The following is a 17,714-nucleotide window of genomic DNA, read 5'->3' on the forward strand; positions in this document are numbered from 1 at the left end:
ACCCTACAGGCCTATTACAGATCAGGGGGCGGGACCCACTCACCCTACAGGCCTATTACAGATCAGGGGGTGGGACCCACTCACCCTACAGGCCTATTACAGATCAGGGGGCGGGACCCACTCACCCTACAGGCCTATTACAGATCAGGGGGCGGGACCCACTCACCCTACAGGCCTATTACAGATCAGGGGGTGGGACCCACTCACCCTACAGGCCTATTACAGATCAGGGGGCGGGACCCACTCACCCTACAGGCCTATTACAGATCAGGGGGCGGGACCCACTCACCCTACAGGCCTATTACAGATCAGGGGGCGGGACCCACTCACCCTACAGGCCTATTACAGATCAGGGGGCGGGACCCACTCACCCTACAGGCCTATTACAGATCAGGGGGTGGGACCCACTCACCCTACAGGCCTATTACAGATCAGGGGGTGGGACCCACTCACCCTACAGGCCTATTACAGATCAGGGGGTGGGACCCACTCACCCTACAGGCCTATTACAGATCAGGGGGTGGAACCCACTCACCCTACAGGCCTATTACAGATCAGGGGGCGGGACCCACTCACCCTACAGGCCTATTAGAGATCAGGGGGTTGGACCCACTCACCCTACAGGCCTATTACAGATCAGGGGGTGGGACCCACTCACCCTACAGGCCTATTACAGATCAGGGGGTGGGACCCACTCACCCTACAGGCCTATTACAGATCAGGGGGCGGGACCCACTCACCCTACAGGCCTATTAGAGATCAGGGGGTTGGACCCACTCACCCTACAGGCCTATTACAGATCAGGGGGTGGGACCCACTCACCCTACAGGCCTATTACAGATCAGGGGGTGGGACCCACTCACCCTACAGGCCTATTACAGATCAGGGGGTGGGACCCACTCACCCTACAGGCCTATTACAGATCAGGGGGTGGGACCCACTCATCCTACAGGCCTATTACAGATCAGGGGGTGGGACCCACTCACCCTACAGGCCTATTACAGATCAGGGGGTGGGACCCACTCACCCTACAGGCCTATTACAGATCAGGGGGTGGGACCCACTCACCCTACAGGCCTATTACAGATCAGGGGGTGGGACCCACTCATCCTACAGGCCTATTACAGATCAGGGGGTGGGACCCACTCACCCTACAGGCCTATTACAGATCAGGGGGTGGGACCCACTCACCCTACAGGCCTATTACAGATCAGGGGATGGGACCCACTCACCCTACAGGCCTATTACAGATCAGGGGGTTGGACCCACTCACCCTACAGGCCTATTACAGATCAGGGGGTGGGACCCACTCACCCTACAGGCCTATCACAGATCAGGGGGCGGGACCCACTCACCCTACAGGCCTATTACAGATCAGGGGGTGGGACCCACTCACCCTACAGGCCTATTACAGATCACAGTGGGTGGGACTAAACTTACAGAAACTAAAAATAAATATCCGCCATCTGGTTTGGAAGCTATCAAACGCTTATGGAGTCAGATGGGAATTTACGAGAATGTCTGAAGGAACTACTCATGATATGGAAGAAGAGGATTTTGAAAGTCTGTTGCTGGAAACCGATGTCCGTGTCTATCTGTACGAGCCGCAATATAGCGGAGAGCAGCGGAGGCTGACTAAGGAACAGGAGGCGCCGGCGCAGAAGACCTGTGGCGGACGAGGAGCACGGAGCTCGAGCTGGGGCGACTGCTGGTGCTGGTGCGCATACGGACACAGAGATAGAGTCCGTCTGCTGCAAAGAATTTCAACGATATATTTCTCCTAGACGAAATCTCTGAATGAGACGAGGACACGGACGTTTGTGTTGTGAACCGTCCTAGTTCCACACCGCATGTGTTCTGACTGAACATCCCGGTACCATGCAATCATTCACCATTGCGAAAGAAATACAAACGAGGAAATGAGTTCGCCAACTAACTTTAATGTTTGTGTGAAATTAATTTCAAGCTCTGTTCTGCCGTTCTGAATTAGTGGGAGTGGTTTGCGGAGCTTTGCAATGTGGTGCATTGTGGGATTTGGTGTATTTCATACAAATGCACCCTAAAGTTACTTTCTGTCTTGTCTGTCTGTCTGTCTGTCTATCTATCTATCTATCTATCTATCTATCTATCTATCTATCTATCTATCTATCTATCTATCTATCTATCTATCTATCTATCTATCTATCTATCTATCTATCTATCTGTCTGTCTGTCTGTCTGTCTGTCTGTCTGTTTGTGTCATGAAGAGCCTTTAACTCTCCAGCTCAGATCTCCAGACTCACTGTTGTGGACGATGTCCTGCATCTTCTTCCAGACTCTGAACGGCAGGTTGCCCAAGTATCGTGGCACATGAATCAAAGCTCCAGAAGCCATCTGTGGATCCGGCTGTGAGCTCTGGACTCTGGAGGAACATTCAGGAGTCAGAACTGCAGTGGCTTTGGGTCAGAACCAGAGAGACCAGAGACAGGAGCAGATCACTCACCTTTCCATTGAGACTGGAAACTCCTGCAGAACAAACACACCATTATCATCAAGAACTCAATCAATCAACCAATGATCAACCAATGATGTGAGATCAGACCTTCAGAAAGCAGACGTCATTGGCTTCCATCATCTCCTCCATGTGTCTGATTGTGTGTGAAAGAGCTAAGATGTGTGTGTTCATCTCCTCCAGCTTCTCCTTCATCCTCTGCTTCTTCTGCTCCTCTTCCTCCCTCAGTGCAGTGACTGTAGCTTCTTCTTCATCTCTGAGAAACTGATGAAGCTTCTCAAACTGCTGTTTAATCTGACGCTCTGTGTGCTCAGCTTGAGTCTGAAATCACATCACATTCACTTCAATCTCAATCCACACACATCAACACTTCACATCATTCATATCAGAGATGAACTCGGATACCCGACATATAACGGATCCAGAAGCAGATTAATGCTCGTCATTTACAGAAATGATCAACTGGAATCCATTATATTAAATCATAACTGTATACAGTGATGCTATACATGATCTTGATTCTGTTTCCTCACCCTGATGTGTTGAACTGTTTTCTCAAACTCTCCTTTCAGTTTTCCATTGCATGTAAGTTTCTCTTGTAAGGACTTCAGCGCTGTATTGAACTCCTCCTAGAATTGAACATAAAACACAAGATTACAGTGAAGAGAAGAAGAGAAGACAATACAGTGATATGATCATATAATGCAGTGAAAAAGTATTTATCCTCATCCTGATTTCTTCTATGTTTCTGCACATCTCAAATTAAATTGACTCAGAAATGAAAACATAAAGCAAAGGCAACCTGAGTAAACACAAAGTACAGTTTGTAAAATACAATGTTATTATTAATTAAAGCAAAAAGTTATCCAACACCAACGTGAAAATGTATTTGCCCCTGTAGTTCCTAATTCCTCCTATCTCTGAAATGTATGTATAATGTGGTTGAGCTGGACTAAACACAAGCGACTGCAGGCCCAAAACTTCTGAACAGTCTGCCTCTCCACATCAGCTTCTGTTTCCTCCTTCACATCTTCTTTAAAGACATTTATTTTCTTTGGCTTTTAATACTGCTTGATTTTGGTACAATTATTGTTTATCTATCGTTGTGTGTTCCTTTATTGGTTGTTTTATTATTATTTAATTTTTTTATTCTGTTCTGTACGGGACTTTGGTCAGCCTTGGTTGTTTTTAAATGTGCCTTATCAATAAATATTGGATTGTATTAAAATGAGCATACAACAACAGCAGTGTAATGTGTGTGGTTCGCTTTTTATTCGGCCAATTATATTTACATTATTTTCTGTGGTAAAGTAGAAAAACGCTGTAGGACAGATCGCCTACCTTTTTACTTGCATGTCAAATTCTTTTTAACACAGTTTGTGCTTGTTATTGGACATGGTAAGGCACGGCAAGTTTATTTGTAAAGCGTGTTTACATGCGCGGGTGATTTTAGTTTCTCTTTCTCTGGCAGCGTAAAAATCAAACAGCCTAAATGTCTTTCCCTTGTGGAAGATAACATACACTCTTCAGACCACAAGTAGAAAACCTGAAGATATCAGAACAGAGATCGATGGTCTATTTCCTGCTCGTGTCCCACATCCCTCTTTTACACTGGGCTTTGGTGCGGTCCGAGCCCGAGTGCGATTGTTCCGGCGCCCCCCGCAGTCTGGTCTGGTTCCACACTCAACTTGATTCTATCGAACCCTAGTGCGTTTGCGTGCATATTACATCATCGCAAACGTGCACGGCGCATGATAGAAAACAGAACGTCAATATATTGTGTTTTTATTAATTCGGTGCTATTATGCGCAGCTGAGTGAACCACACATGTTTACTGTGTGTGTGTCGCATAAAGTGGTCTTTTGCTGCTTGAAAACTGACTCTTTTGAGGAGACAGTGGATTTCCACATTTGTTTCCCTGATTCCACGCGCTATGCGCGAATACACTGCCGGCTCACTCTCGCTCATCTTATCCAAGGTAAATCATCAACACCATGATTTACATGCGTTTTTATTTAACTAAATACATAATAATCAGCTAAAACGCATGCGCAGGTCACTTTACTTCCTGTACAAGCGCGCACCCGAGTCAATGGGTGCTTCTCAATATCCCTCCTCGTCTCCTCCGTCCTCCATCCTATGACCCGGAAACCGATCGAGCTCAGCCATCTTGAAGGACATCTCAATTCTTTAATTGCACCGAGAGGAGGCGAGGATCGAGGAGTGAGGAGGCCTTCTGAGGAGCTATGAGCTGTCAGATCTGCTTCTGTGTCTTGTGCTCTGTGGGACTTTTATGTTGTAGTTTCTTTGTGTCTAGTTTCTGTATTCTTTCCTTTGTCCTGTTTCCTGTGGCCAGGTTGTAGTTTTGTAGTCTTTTACATTTTCATTAGTCTGCTCCAGGTGTGTCATTTTCCCTTGTTAAGCTTGTTTACCCCTTTGTTTAAATAGCCCTTGTTTTCTCTGGTTCTCTGTCGGTCGTTGTTTCATGTCATGCAGGTGTCTCCAGTTCCCTGTGGTTTCTTTGTTTTTCTCAGTGTTATTGTGTTCTTGACGTAAGTTATGATTGTTTATTTTCATTAAAATCTCCCTGCATTTGGATCCTTCATCTCTGCCTGCCGTCTTTGATTCCCCCGTCCCGTGACATGAGTGAGGATACACAGGTGTACACTATGCGGAAGTGTTTTATTGAATAAACGTGACGCACACATCAATTCTCCTCCCCCTTCACGTCGGCCACAATCTTTTTAATTTATACTTTACGTTTGCAGTTTATATAAACCACACATCACACATATTTTAACAGGGTATTTTGCTTTATTATTATTTATTATGAATTATTTAAATAACCTTACTTCAACAACACAAGGACAGATCCTTTGAGCGCTGTGAAGTGACGCTCGAGTGATCAAGTATTCCAATGTAGAAAAAAGCTTTAATTCGATTCCTACGTCCTCCTCCTTGCAGCCTTCCCCCGCGTTCTCCAGGAGGTGGAGCTGAGACGCGAGGAAAGGAAGCGAGGGAAGGAAACGAGGATGCACAAATAAGAAATGAGAAGCTCCTCGTGTTGCTTTCACATTCACGCGAACCACGGCACGGTTCGGGAGCAACCGAACTCAGACCACCTCCTCCAGGTAGTCTCGGGTTCGGTACCCCAGTGCGCACCCGAGTCCGCATGACAGCGTTCACATTAGCGATTTTTCATGCGAACCGTGCCCCGTTCCGAACCAAACTACCACTGTGAAAGCCCCCGGTAGGCTAGGCTATATCACGCGTCTTTGTGTGGAAATATAAAACTAATGTTTTTTAAATATTTAACTTTATTATATTATTTAAGTTAACAATATTTACTGATATTTATTTCAATGGTTTACAGGCTTTAGTGTGTTGTTTCTTTGACGGAATTGCTCAAATAAACACGTCTGTTACAAAATGGATGTTTGAGCTAGGGCTGGGCCATATGGGCAAAAATTTATATCTCTGAATTTTTTGGTTAAATGGCGATATACTATATATATCTCGATACTTTCTACGGTTTTCTATTTGGATAAAGAAAATCTGTATTTTTTTTATTGACATCCTGCCCAATGATATACTACAAACAATGTTGATATTGAAGGATATGGAAACAAATATAGTGAATGTAATGCAGGCTATGCAATATATTATGTGCAAAAAGGTGGTTGGAATCACATTACATTCTAACATTACAATCTAAAAACAAAAATAATGCTTTTGTTTTTAAATTGACTAAAGGCTAAACTAAAAATGCAAATAAAAACAAAAGCACAAACTAATTATAATAGCCTGCATTTTATTACCCCATTAAAAATGTCACTTTCATTAAAATATACTTGTAGGTTTAAAATTCCACATATAGCACATTTATTGACTCCAACAACAAATATTTTAGCAATATGTATATTTTTGTCAGAATTATAGCGATACTATTCTCTTGTGCTCCGTCTGTTTGGTGCGCATGCGCGCGGCGGCGCTCGTTCACGGAAGCTTGAATATTAGCGGAGATTCGCTTGCAGAAGCTCGTCCTCTCTATCCGCCGGAAACTGAAGCCTCCGCGGGAGCCGCCATTGTAGAAGAACTTCACCTGCTGTTAGCATTCCATTGACTCCCATTCATTTTTGCGTCACTTTGACAGCGAAAAACTTTACATCTGAAGCGTCCAAAGACTCCATTTGTCCATTATTTATTTCTAAAGAAACACGACAATGTATAAAAGGCTCCATTACTTTGTATCTTACGTTATGACTTTGTAGAAGCCGTTTTTGTAAAAAATAGGCTAACGATTGCGTCATACCCACGCGACTCTCTGTCGAACTGTAGAGAAATTACCGTATAGACCAGCAGAGAAGCTCGCAAGCAATCGGGGGGACGTGGAGGCATAAAGTCAAGGGAGAAGCCCATAGAGATTCATAAAGTTGCTCCCGCTGCTAGCTCATGGACAACTAATAATCACGCTCTCCGTCTCTGCGAGATTCGGAAGGGAATGATTCAGATTTCACTCAGCACAGCGACTAGAAGACCCACGTCACATCTACGTCGTCAAGCTCAGTTTGAGTCTGCGCAGTTCGCCTGGCGATCAGGAAGTGAGTGCTTCAAATGGGCTTCACTTTTCTCCGTTGAAATCTATGGGGTCGCTGTGTCCATCTTATATACTGTCTATGGCAGAAGCTTGTCCTCTCCTGACAGTGAAATAAATGGACATATTTGTTTGACTTTCTAACATTTACAGATGTAGAATATGCCTGTGAATTGTAAGTTAAGCACTGAGGAAAGCACCACATCTCAAACGCATTCAACAGCGCAAGTATCTGTCAGTCAGCAACAGTAACGTTATCTGTCAGAGCATCTGCTGCTTTAAACTTGTTAACTATATCTTACCAGTTATTTTGAAGCCCTTAATATAACATGTTTAGCACAAATTGTACTATGTAATTTCACTGCACAGCTCACACTGCGTCATCCGCTGTTTTCAGATGTGCTCGTATCAAACTACTGTATCGATAAACGGTATTGCCTCATTCCATATCGTTACAAAAAATATATATTGATATATTGTACAAACTCGATATACCGCCCAGCCCTAGTTTGAGCCTTCTTTAGAGGCATTTATATAGCGCTTTCATATGTACTACTGTACACCCAAGCGCTTTACAATGATGTCGGATCTCTCCTCAACCACCAGCAGTGTGCAGCTCCACTTGGATGTGTGATTGCTAATCACTATTACCTAAAACTGTCTATAAATGCAGATCGTCTGTTGTGAGCCCTCTAGTGGTCGGGAGCATATCCGTTGCGTTGTGGCTTATTTCCGTTTGTGTGTGTGTGTGTGTGTTCACTACTCTCTTCATGTCACTTTCAGTTGCATTTCCATATATTTGAGATATTTGTCTTACCTTATATGATGAAACCACTTCACTGATGGGTCTGAATTTATGACTGTCGTGTTGTTTTGAATCTCTGCACACTAAACACACAGGCTGTTTGTCCTCCAGACAGAAGAGTTTGAGTTTCTCACTGTGTAAACTGCAGATCTCCTCAGATCCTGATGAACGCGTCTCATTTCTCACCGTCAGGATTGACTCACACAAGTTTTTTAACGCCAGATTATAAGGAGGATGTTCTTTTGAGGATCTTCTCCTGCAGACAGGACACTCCTGAGTTTTCTTGGTTCTCCAGAACTGTTGAAGACACTCTTTACACACACTGTGACTACATGATAAAACAACAGGAGCCTTGAAGATATCACAGCACACGGGACAAGAAAGCTCTTCTGCAGAAACATTTAGTGAAGCCATTTTCACTGTTTGAGCTCCAGCAACAATTTTACTTTCACTTTCTGAACGACGATTTTAAAAATGAATCTCCTTGATAATCACAACGATCTGCTGTCTGTTCAGAAACAAATGTCTCACAAATCCTTCTTGAAAGTGTTTGTCTTCATTCTCCACCGATCGCTTCTTTATTGCTTTTGTCGAGAGAGACGAGAGTCAGCATGACAGAAGGAGAAATAATAAGTCAGTCTCTTCCTGGTTAGTGTTGTAAGAGGGCGGAGTTTATGATCACATTTGGTTCAAAGAACAACATCAGGATTTCTTCAGGTTAAATTTTAACTTCCATTTTCAAAAAACTTACATTAAAACTTTCTCAGCTATAATGCTATAAATTAAAACCTTGAATCAAACACGAAAGGACAATGAGAAACACAAATATTGATAAAAAAGACACTTTATTTGTGTTTATTTTTTATTGCTTTTTATTTTTACATAGATTATTTGTTCAAGTATCCAATTACTTATCTGAATTTGGTTAATCCACCCCCAAAATTTTTTATTTTTTTCTTGATAATTAAATAAATGTAGTGCTTAAACATCAGACTTTGACAAACCGACCACGCAATCCCGGGGTTTAATAGCAGGGAGTCGTCCTAATCAAACTAGGAGCACACAAGGCTTGCAGTTGGAGTCAGGCATGAGACATAGCTGGAGTAGGCTATACAAATAGTAAAATCAATTTTATTCATTAAAATAATTCAAACAATCACAAAAAAAAGAAAAAAAAAACTCTCTGCACACGCAAGGTCTCTCGCTCGCTCTCCCTCTCTGCTGTGCGTGCGCTACGTGGTTTGGAGCACAGTCTCTGTCTCACATGTGTGGTCGCTTTTTTTAACTCATTTACGAGCATCAGTCTGGCATAACTAGTTGATTACGAGTGGCTCAACAGGTAGATCTATAGATAAACTCGTCTTTCAGGCATTTGACCGACTGGGCTGACACTTCAGCGTGAGAAATCGGGGGTGTGGTGTGTGAGCGTGTGAAACCAATCAAGTGCGTGTGTCTCACGGCCAATGCGTGAGAGTTGGCAGCTCTGAAGACACATATACCACAATAATAAACTTAAACACAATAATGTGCACAAGAGGGAATAACCCTCCACAAATAAAAGAAACCAACAGAAGAAAAGAAATGCCAGAGAACAATTAGTAGGCCCAAAAACACACAGCGTTCATGTCAATAAAACATTTTCTCATCACATATAGACAGGGCCGGATTAACGCAAAGGCAAACTAGGCACGTGCCTAGGGCCCGATTGGCGGGATGGGGCCCAGACAGAGGGACAAAAAAAAATAATAATAATAATAATAATAATAAATAAATGTACAAATGTCCTATCTACAATTTATTTCAATAATTATTAATTAACTAAAAATAGTGATGATGTTTATCTTAACCATAGACTGTTACATTACGTCACATTAACGCCAGCCCATGACTGTATATATATATATATATATATATAGAGGCGCCGGCGCGTCAGGCGCCAGCCAGTTAAGTCCGAGCTGACATCAGCGGCGGTCAGAGCTCAGAGCGGGACAACAAATCTAGCAGGCAGGTGTGTTTTGAGTAGGCTAACATTCAAGATGCTTTCAGGTGCGGCAAAACGTAAAAACAAAAAAAATGAAGAGGAACAAAAGAAGCCAGAGGCCGAGCCAGGCCCGGAGACACGGCCCGAAGACGCGGTGGAAGATGTGGCGGGAAATGCGGCGTTAGACGCGGTGGCGCCGTCAACATCAGCACCGTCACAGAAGGACAAACTGATGGAAGAACAGCAGCCAGCCAGAAGTGAGCCCAATATCGTTTTGCAGCAGGAGCCTCTAGACGCAGAAAGGGTATTAACAAGCTACCCATCTGATCCTGCAAAGTGGGACCAAATTGATGACAGGATGCGTGAGTACTTTGCACTAAACCATCCCTGTCAAAATATTGGAGATTTTCTCCATCATTGTGGACTCAACACCTGACGTCACACATGTTGATCAGCTTGCTTTGATAATTCGCTATGTCCTGAAGAAAAGTGGTCAGCCTGTCGAGAGATTTTTGGAGTTCATATTACCACTACATAGTCATACTGCAGAACACATGGAGGAAACACTCAAATCTGAGTTAACCTGTTAGCCTGAAGCGCCACTTTTGAAAAATCCCCAGAAATGGCATACCCAAACTAAGAACAGATAGTGTTTATTTGTCCTTTGTCCTAAAAGCACAAGAATTGTCTCATTTGAAAGCTGACACCTGGCACTTTATTGGAAATGTAGAATTAATTATTGTCATAATGAAAAAAAAAATGTATGAATAGCTTCAAAGTTGTGTAAGTTATTAGAAATTTATTTTTATGAAACATCTTCATGAAAATTAAATTGAAGTTGGCACTGGAGCAATCTAGAATTGCACTCCAGCTAAAGACACATGTCTGACCATGTTATATTTAAAATTTGAAGGTGATAAGTCTAAAACTCTGTATTTAGTTAAATGTTTTTCAAGATCATGTCAAATGACTTTATTTTGAATTGACTCTAAAATGCAAACTTGTGTTTATTGTCATCTATTAACATCTATTCAGTCTATTGTCTCTATTGTTTTGTGGTGCAAACGAGCCCCATTCAGTGTCAGTCTCCCCTGCTGTGTATTCACACATCTCCAGCCTGGTTATGGCCCTGGTAATATGCATTTCTTTTGTTTGCATTATAATTGCTAACGATTGGCTATTCACGCTGTTTCACCCCCTAATTTCTTTCATAATCATCACTTCACATTTGAAACTGTATCAAATGCCTTTTTTGAATAAAGAAACATTTCAGTAAGCATTCCTATTTAGAAAAGTTCATAAAAATAACAGCTAGATGGCAGGTGCACCTGAGCTAGCTAACGTTAGCATGTTAGCTTAGCACACCATCAATACACGACAATTTATGAGATTAAAACGATGTTTGTGCTCCAAACTTACTTTATAGTGCAAGTCGAGTGTTTTAAATAACCTTATGTGAGCTTATTTGGCTTCAGAAAAGAAAATCAGACAGAAAATACTATATATTCTATTATTCTGCACAATGACAAAGTCTATATCGATTAGCAATACATTATAAATAAACTATTATTATAAAAATACCTGACATGGCTAGAAGAACACAGGTAAATCAAATATCATTGCAATCAATTCAATTCAATTCAATTCAAGTTTATTTGTATAGCGCTTTTCACAATACACATTGTTTCAAAGCAGCTTTACAGAAAATGCATTTCAAAAATATACATACAAAAATACAGTTAGTTAATCATGAAATTTAGGGCATAACATATCGCCGGCGTTGGGTCGTCTCTTCACAGGCGTTGAGTCGTCTCATCACAGGCGTTGGGGCATCTGAAGTCTCCATGAGAGGCTGGATACATAACTGGAGCTGACGAACTCTATTTGAGTTATCTCGGGACAGGCGTCCCGAGATAACAAAAAAAGGCAGATGGGAAATAATTAGCGTAGCTGCTGTTCATAATATGAATGCATTTGATCTGATTTAACTGTAGTATAAAAGGTATGAGATGCATCATGTGAATGCTTGGCTAAAGAGATGCGTCTTTAATCTAGTTTTAAACTGGGAGAGCGAGTCTGAGCCTCGGACAATATCAGGAAGGCTATTCCAGAGTTTAGGAGCTAGATGTGAAAACGCCCTCCCTCCTTTAGTGGACTTAGATATCCTAGGTACGACCAGAAGCCTCGAATTTAGCGATCTTAAAGAGCGCGATGGAATATATGGCGATAGAAGATCTCTTAAATACACAGGAGCTAAACCATTTAGGGCTTTATAGGTCAGTAACAATACTTTGTAATTGATACGGAACTTAATAGGTAACCAGTGTAGAGATGATAAAATTGGTGTTATATGATCATATTTTCTTGACCTAGTAAGAACTCTAGCGGCTGCATTTTGGACTAACTGTAGCTTGTTTACGGAGGATGCAGGACAACCAGCTAATAAAGCATTACAGTAATCTAGTCTCGAGGTCATGAATGCATGAACTAACTTTTCTGCATCAGAGACTGATAGCATATTACGTAGCTTAGCAATGTTTCTAAGGTGGAAAAAGGCTGTTCTTGTGACATTTGAAATATGATTTTCAAAAGACAAGTTGCAGTCTAGTATAACACCCAGATCTTTTACTGTAGAGGATAAAGTAACAGGACGTCCATCTAGATTAAGGTTGTATTGTAAGAGGTTTTGTGGGCAGTTTTTTGGACCAATCAGTAATACCTCCGTTTTATCTGAATTTAATAAAAGAAAATTACACGTCATCCAATATTTTATATCTTTAACACACTCTGTCATTTTTAGGGGTGTAACGGTACGCAAAAATCACGGTTCGGTACGTACCTCGGTTTTAAAGTCACGGTTCGGTTTATTTTCGGTACAGTAAGGGAAAGAAATGCAAACATTAAACTGCAGGTTGTTTATTACTATAAACTTTTTTTAACAGTTTGTTTACACTTTTTTAAACACTTTTTAATAAAATATAATAACATATATATAAAATAAAAAAAGAATAAGAAATAAAATACTGCTGCAAAGTTCTCCACTAAATAAAATACTCTCAGTCTCAAACCAATATCACATAATAAAATATAATGAAAAATATAAATAAATAACTATGATTACAGTGCAGCATTACCAATCCCAGCTTGTAGGCCTGCTCATATTTAAAAATTAAGGCTGGGAATCGATAAAAAAATGAACTAATTAATTGCACAATTTGCTGTTATAAATTGCAATTCCTCAAATATATATAACTATACCAGCTCAGCAAATAGAAGTGTACTACTGAGAAATTTCACCTTATTTGAGCGGACTTTGCTTTTCCAGTGCGTGATCGGTACATGATTGGAGTGTTTGGGCCGTTAACGACAGAGCAGAACGCGCAGCGCAAACACGGACTCGAACATTGAGCAGAGAGCGCAGCAGGCCGACACACACACACACACACACACACACACACACACACACACGGAACGGAGAGTGCGGCGGCGCACGCAGAGCGGAAAAGCTTTTTTTCGCCCTGCAGTCTATTTCATTGGTTTAGGTTACAGTGACGACGGGTAAAACACTGGTAAAACTTTAGAATCAGCTGCAGGGCGGGATTTGCGCTGAACGCGGAGACTTCTGCCACTTAATATGTTCGTGTGGAAACACGAAAATGTACCTATGTTCCGCACACAAAATATTGCATTTGGTCATTCGGTACACACGTGCACCGAACCGAAAGCCCTGTACCGAAACGGTTCGGTACGAATACACGTACCGTTACACCCCTAGTCATTTTAGATAATTTAGTGTTATCATCTGGTCTAGATGAAATATATAATTGAGTGTCATCAGCATAACAGTGGAAACTTATTCCATGTTTTCTTATAATATTACCAAGTGGCAGCATATAAATTGAGAATAGCAGAGGGCCTAACACAGATCCTTGCGGCACTCCATAATTTACTGACGTTATCTTTGATTTTTCCCCATTTAAATGGACAAAATGGTAACGGTCTGATAGGTACGATCTAAACCAGCTTAATGCCTGTCCCTGAACACCAGTGTAATTTTGAAGTCGATCTAAGAGTATTTTATGATCTATAGTGTCAAACGCAGCACTAAGATCGAGTAAAACTAGTATTGAGATACAGCCTTGGTCAGAAGCTAAAAGTAAATCATTTGTAATTTTAACGAGTGCAGTTTCTGTGCTATGATGTGGCCTGAATCCAGACTGAAACTTTTCATAGATATCGTTTTCTTGCAAGAAAGAGCACAATTGAGCGGACACAACTTTTTCTAGTATTTTAGACATAAATGGAAGATTTGAAATGGGTCTGTAATTTGCTAGGTTATTTGGATCTAATTGTGGTTTCTTAATAAGAGGTTTTATAACTGCCAGCTTGAATGTTTTTGGAACATGTCCTAAAGATAGAGACGAGTTAATAATATTGAGAAGAGGCTCTTCCACTACAGGTAACACTTCTTTCAGTAGTTTAGTGGGTATTGGATCTAATAAACATGTTGTTGGTTTAGATGCAGTGATAAGTTTATTTAGCTCTTCCTGTCCTATAGTTGTAAAGCGCTGTAGTTGTTCTTGAGGGGCGATAATTGATGCTGAATCATAAGACGCTGTCAAAGATTGTACATTTACAATTGTGTTTCTGATGCTTTCTATTTTCTCAGTGAAGAAATTCATGAAATCATTACTATTAAAATGTAACGGAATATTTTGTTCAGGTGATGTCTGTTTATTTGTTAATCTAGCCACGGTGTTAAATAAAAACCTTGGATTGTTTTGGTTATTTTCTATTAGTTTGCGGAGATGCTCAGCCCTGGCTGCTTTTAGAGCCTTTTTATAACGTGACATACTGTCTTTCCACGCGATTCTAAAGACCTCTAAATTAGTTTGTTTCCATTTGCGCTCTAAGTTACGAGTTTCTCTCTTGATAACATGCGTAGCACTGTTGTACCATGGTGCTTTAGTTTTCTCTCTAACCTTTTTTAATCTAATTGGTGCAACAGTTTCTAATGTACTAGAGAAAATGGTGCTCATACTGCTAGTCATTTCCTCTAGCTCATCTGTTAGTTTGGGTTCACTGAGGAGCGGAGATAGATCAGGTAAGCTATTCAAGAATCTATCTATAGTAGTTGGAAGGATTGTTCTGCCTGGTCGATAACGTGGCGCAACATGACACATTTCAGCCGTACGTAGTATGCAAGTTACCATGTAATGATCAGTGACATCATCACTTTGCGGTATAATATCTATTTCGGTTGGATCGGTTCCATATGATATAATTAAATCTAGAGTATGATTAAGACGATGAGTGGGACCACTAACGTTTTGCTTGACCCCAAAGGAGTTTAATAAATCTGTGAACGCAGCCCCTAACGCATCATTTGTGTTATCAACGTGTATGTTGAAATCTCCAACAATTATTGCCTTATCGACATTGACTAATAGATCTGAGAGAAAATCTGCAAACTCTTTTAGGAAATCAGCGTAAGGCCCTGGCGGTCTATATACGGTAGCCAAGGCTAGAGATAATAGGGATTTCTTTCTTACATCTAGGAGCGTAACATTTAGCACAAGTACTTCAAACGAATTAAACCTGTGGCCTGTTTTCTGAGTAACATTAAGAATATCTCTGTAGATTGTTGCAACACCGCCGCCACGACCAATCAGACGGGGCTCATGCTTATAACCGTATCCTGGTGGAGTGGACTCATTAAGACCGAAATAATCATTTGGTTTAAGCCAGGTTTCAGTAAGGCAGAGTACATCGAAGCTGTTATCAGTGACCATTTCATTTACAATAACCGCCTTAGGTGTAAGCGATCTAATGTTTAGAAGACCTAGCTTTAGAAATTGTTTTTGTTCACTAATATTGAGATTTTCTGGTTTAATCACAATTAGATTTTTCTTAGATCCTACAGTAGATTTATTGTTTGGCCTCACTAAACGAGGAATAGACACAGTTTCTATATAGTGTTCTACACTGGTACTTATATCAATTAATTTGGGACAGCAAAGAATGTGATTTGGACTTTGACTTACTAGTCATATGGTGTGTAACGTCTTGGAGATGTTGTCCGACAGAACAGCCGCTCCGATTCTGCTGGGGTGCAGGCCATCAGCACGGTAGAGCCTAGGTCGCTCCCAAAACAGATTCCAATTATTTACAAAGAGCAGTCTCTGTTCATTACACCATGACATCAACCATTCATTTAGTGCAAACAATCTACTGAACCTTTCTTGTCCTTGTCGGTACGTGGGAAGCGGTCCAGACACGACGATCTTTGCTTCAGGGGATGTTCTGCGTACCGTCTCGATCAGGCTCCTGTAGTCCCTCTTCAGAACCTCCGTCTGCCGCAGCCTGATGTCGTTCACCCCCGCGTGCAGCACGACAGCTCCGACGCGCTCGTCACCGTTCAGGATCTCGGGGACCTGCGCAGCGACATCGAGAACACGAGCACCAGGAAAGCAGTGAGTGCGCACCATACCTTTACCTGAGGTAGCGCGGACATGCCGGACCATGGAACTGCCGATGATCACAGCGTCGTCGCGTTCCGTCTCGCGAAGAGGGGAGAAGCGGTTCCGGGTGGAGATCTCGAAGACCGGGAGGGGCGGAGAGGTCCTTGCTCTGGTCCTGGCTCGTGTCTTCCGCTGTGGCATCATCCAGGGTCCATGGTGCTGTGTCGGTGTCGGTGTAAACGAAACCAGGGGGGCTCGGGTCCTGTGCAGAGAAATACACGGAGTAGAGGAGGCCGGAGTCGAAAAGTTACTAACCACTGACTTGTGAGCATCGGCGCGTGATGCTTCAAGCGCTGATCGTCGGTCTCGCAGCTCGGCCTGCCTCCCCAGCAGATCACGGATCTGCTTCTCCACGGACTCCAGCTCCAACCGCAGCGAATGCAGCTCAAACGTGTCCTCACCTGCACTCAGAGGTAACGTTAGACACACATCCGATGTATTCGCCATTATGACAGATGAACAATAAATTAGCAGTGATGCTACCAATATCACTACTAATTTAGGACTGAAATCATGGATAGAACCCGTATCCTTCCAGTGATTCGAGTGTAAATAAGACGGTCGATAGGCGAGGCCACGCGTGCAAATGCTAGCGGGCTAACTTAACGTTAGAGATAGTAACGGAAGTTCGGAAAGTTGGATATAACCAGCGATATCAAAGCAATCCGATTGTTTTTTATAGAGAGTAGTATCGGAGATATGTTCACACGCTCACAAACTAACAGTTAAGCGATTCGAAACACAAACTCCAAACACAACCAAAGCGGTTCGAACACAGACACAAACTTCAAACATAAACAAGCGATTCGAAGCACAAGCACAAACACAAACTTCAAACACAAACAAGCGATTCGAAGCTCAAGCACAAACACAAACTTCAAACACAAACAAGCGATTCGAAGCACAAGCACAAACACAAACTTCAAACACAAACAAGCGATTCGAAGCTCAAGCACAGACACAAACTTCAAACACAAACAAGCGATTCGAAGCTCAAGCACAAACTTCAAACACAAACAAGCGAATCGAAGCACAAGCACAAACACAAACTTCAAACACAAACAAGCGAATCGTAGCACAAGCACAAACACAAACTTCAAACACAAACAAGCGAATCGTAGCACAAGCACAAACACAAACTTCAAACACAACAAGCGATTCGAAGCACAAGCACAAACACAACTTCAAACACAAACAAGCGAATCGTAGCACAAGCACAAACACAAACTTCAAACACAACAAGCGATTCGAAGCACAAGCACAAACACAACTTCAAACACAACAAGCGATTCGAAGCACAAGCACAAACTCCAACACAAACA

General features: G+C 42.0%; 1 protein-coding gene across 1 annotated transcript in view; it reads right to left on the bottom strand.

The window, feature by feature from the left end:
• Positions 1-8,555, bottom strand: part of LOC307009354 (nuclear factor 7, brain-like) — a 13,962-nt gene extending 5,407 nt beyond the window's left edge. Inside the window, exons 1-5 of the mRNA XM_079633036.1 lie at positions 7,903-8,555; positions 3,025-3,120; positions 2,582-2,812; positions 2,483-2,505; positions 2,283-2,401 (exon numbers count right to left, since the gene is read on the bottom strand). Coding sequence (XP_079489162.1) covers positions 2,283-2,401; positions 2,483-2,505; positions 2,582-2,812; positions 3,025-3,120; positions 7,903-8,304 — 871 coding nt within the window. The 5' untranslated portion in view covers positions 8,305-8,555. The remainder of the gene's footprint in view (positions 1-2,282; positions 2,402-2,482; positions 2,506-2,581; positions 2,813-3,024; positions 3,121-7,902) is intronic.
• Positions 8,556-17,714: the final 9,159 nt, after the last annotated feature.

Source organism: Phoxinus phoxinus, assembly GCF_949152265.1.
Source record: "Phoxinus phoxinus genome assembly, chromosome: 13".
NCBI lineage: Eukaryota > Metazoa > Chordata > Actinopteri > Cypriniformes > Leuciscidae > Phoxinus > Phoxinus phoxinus.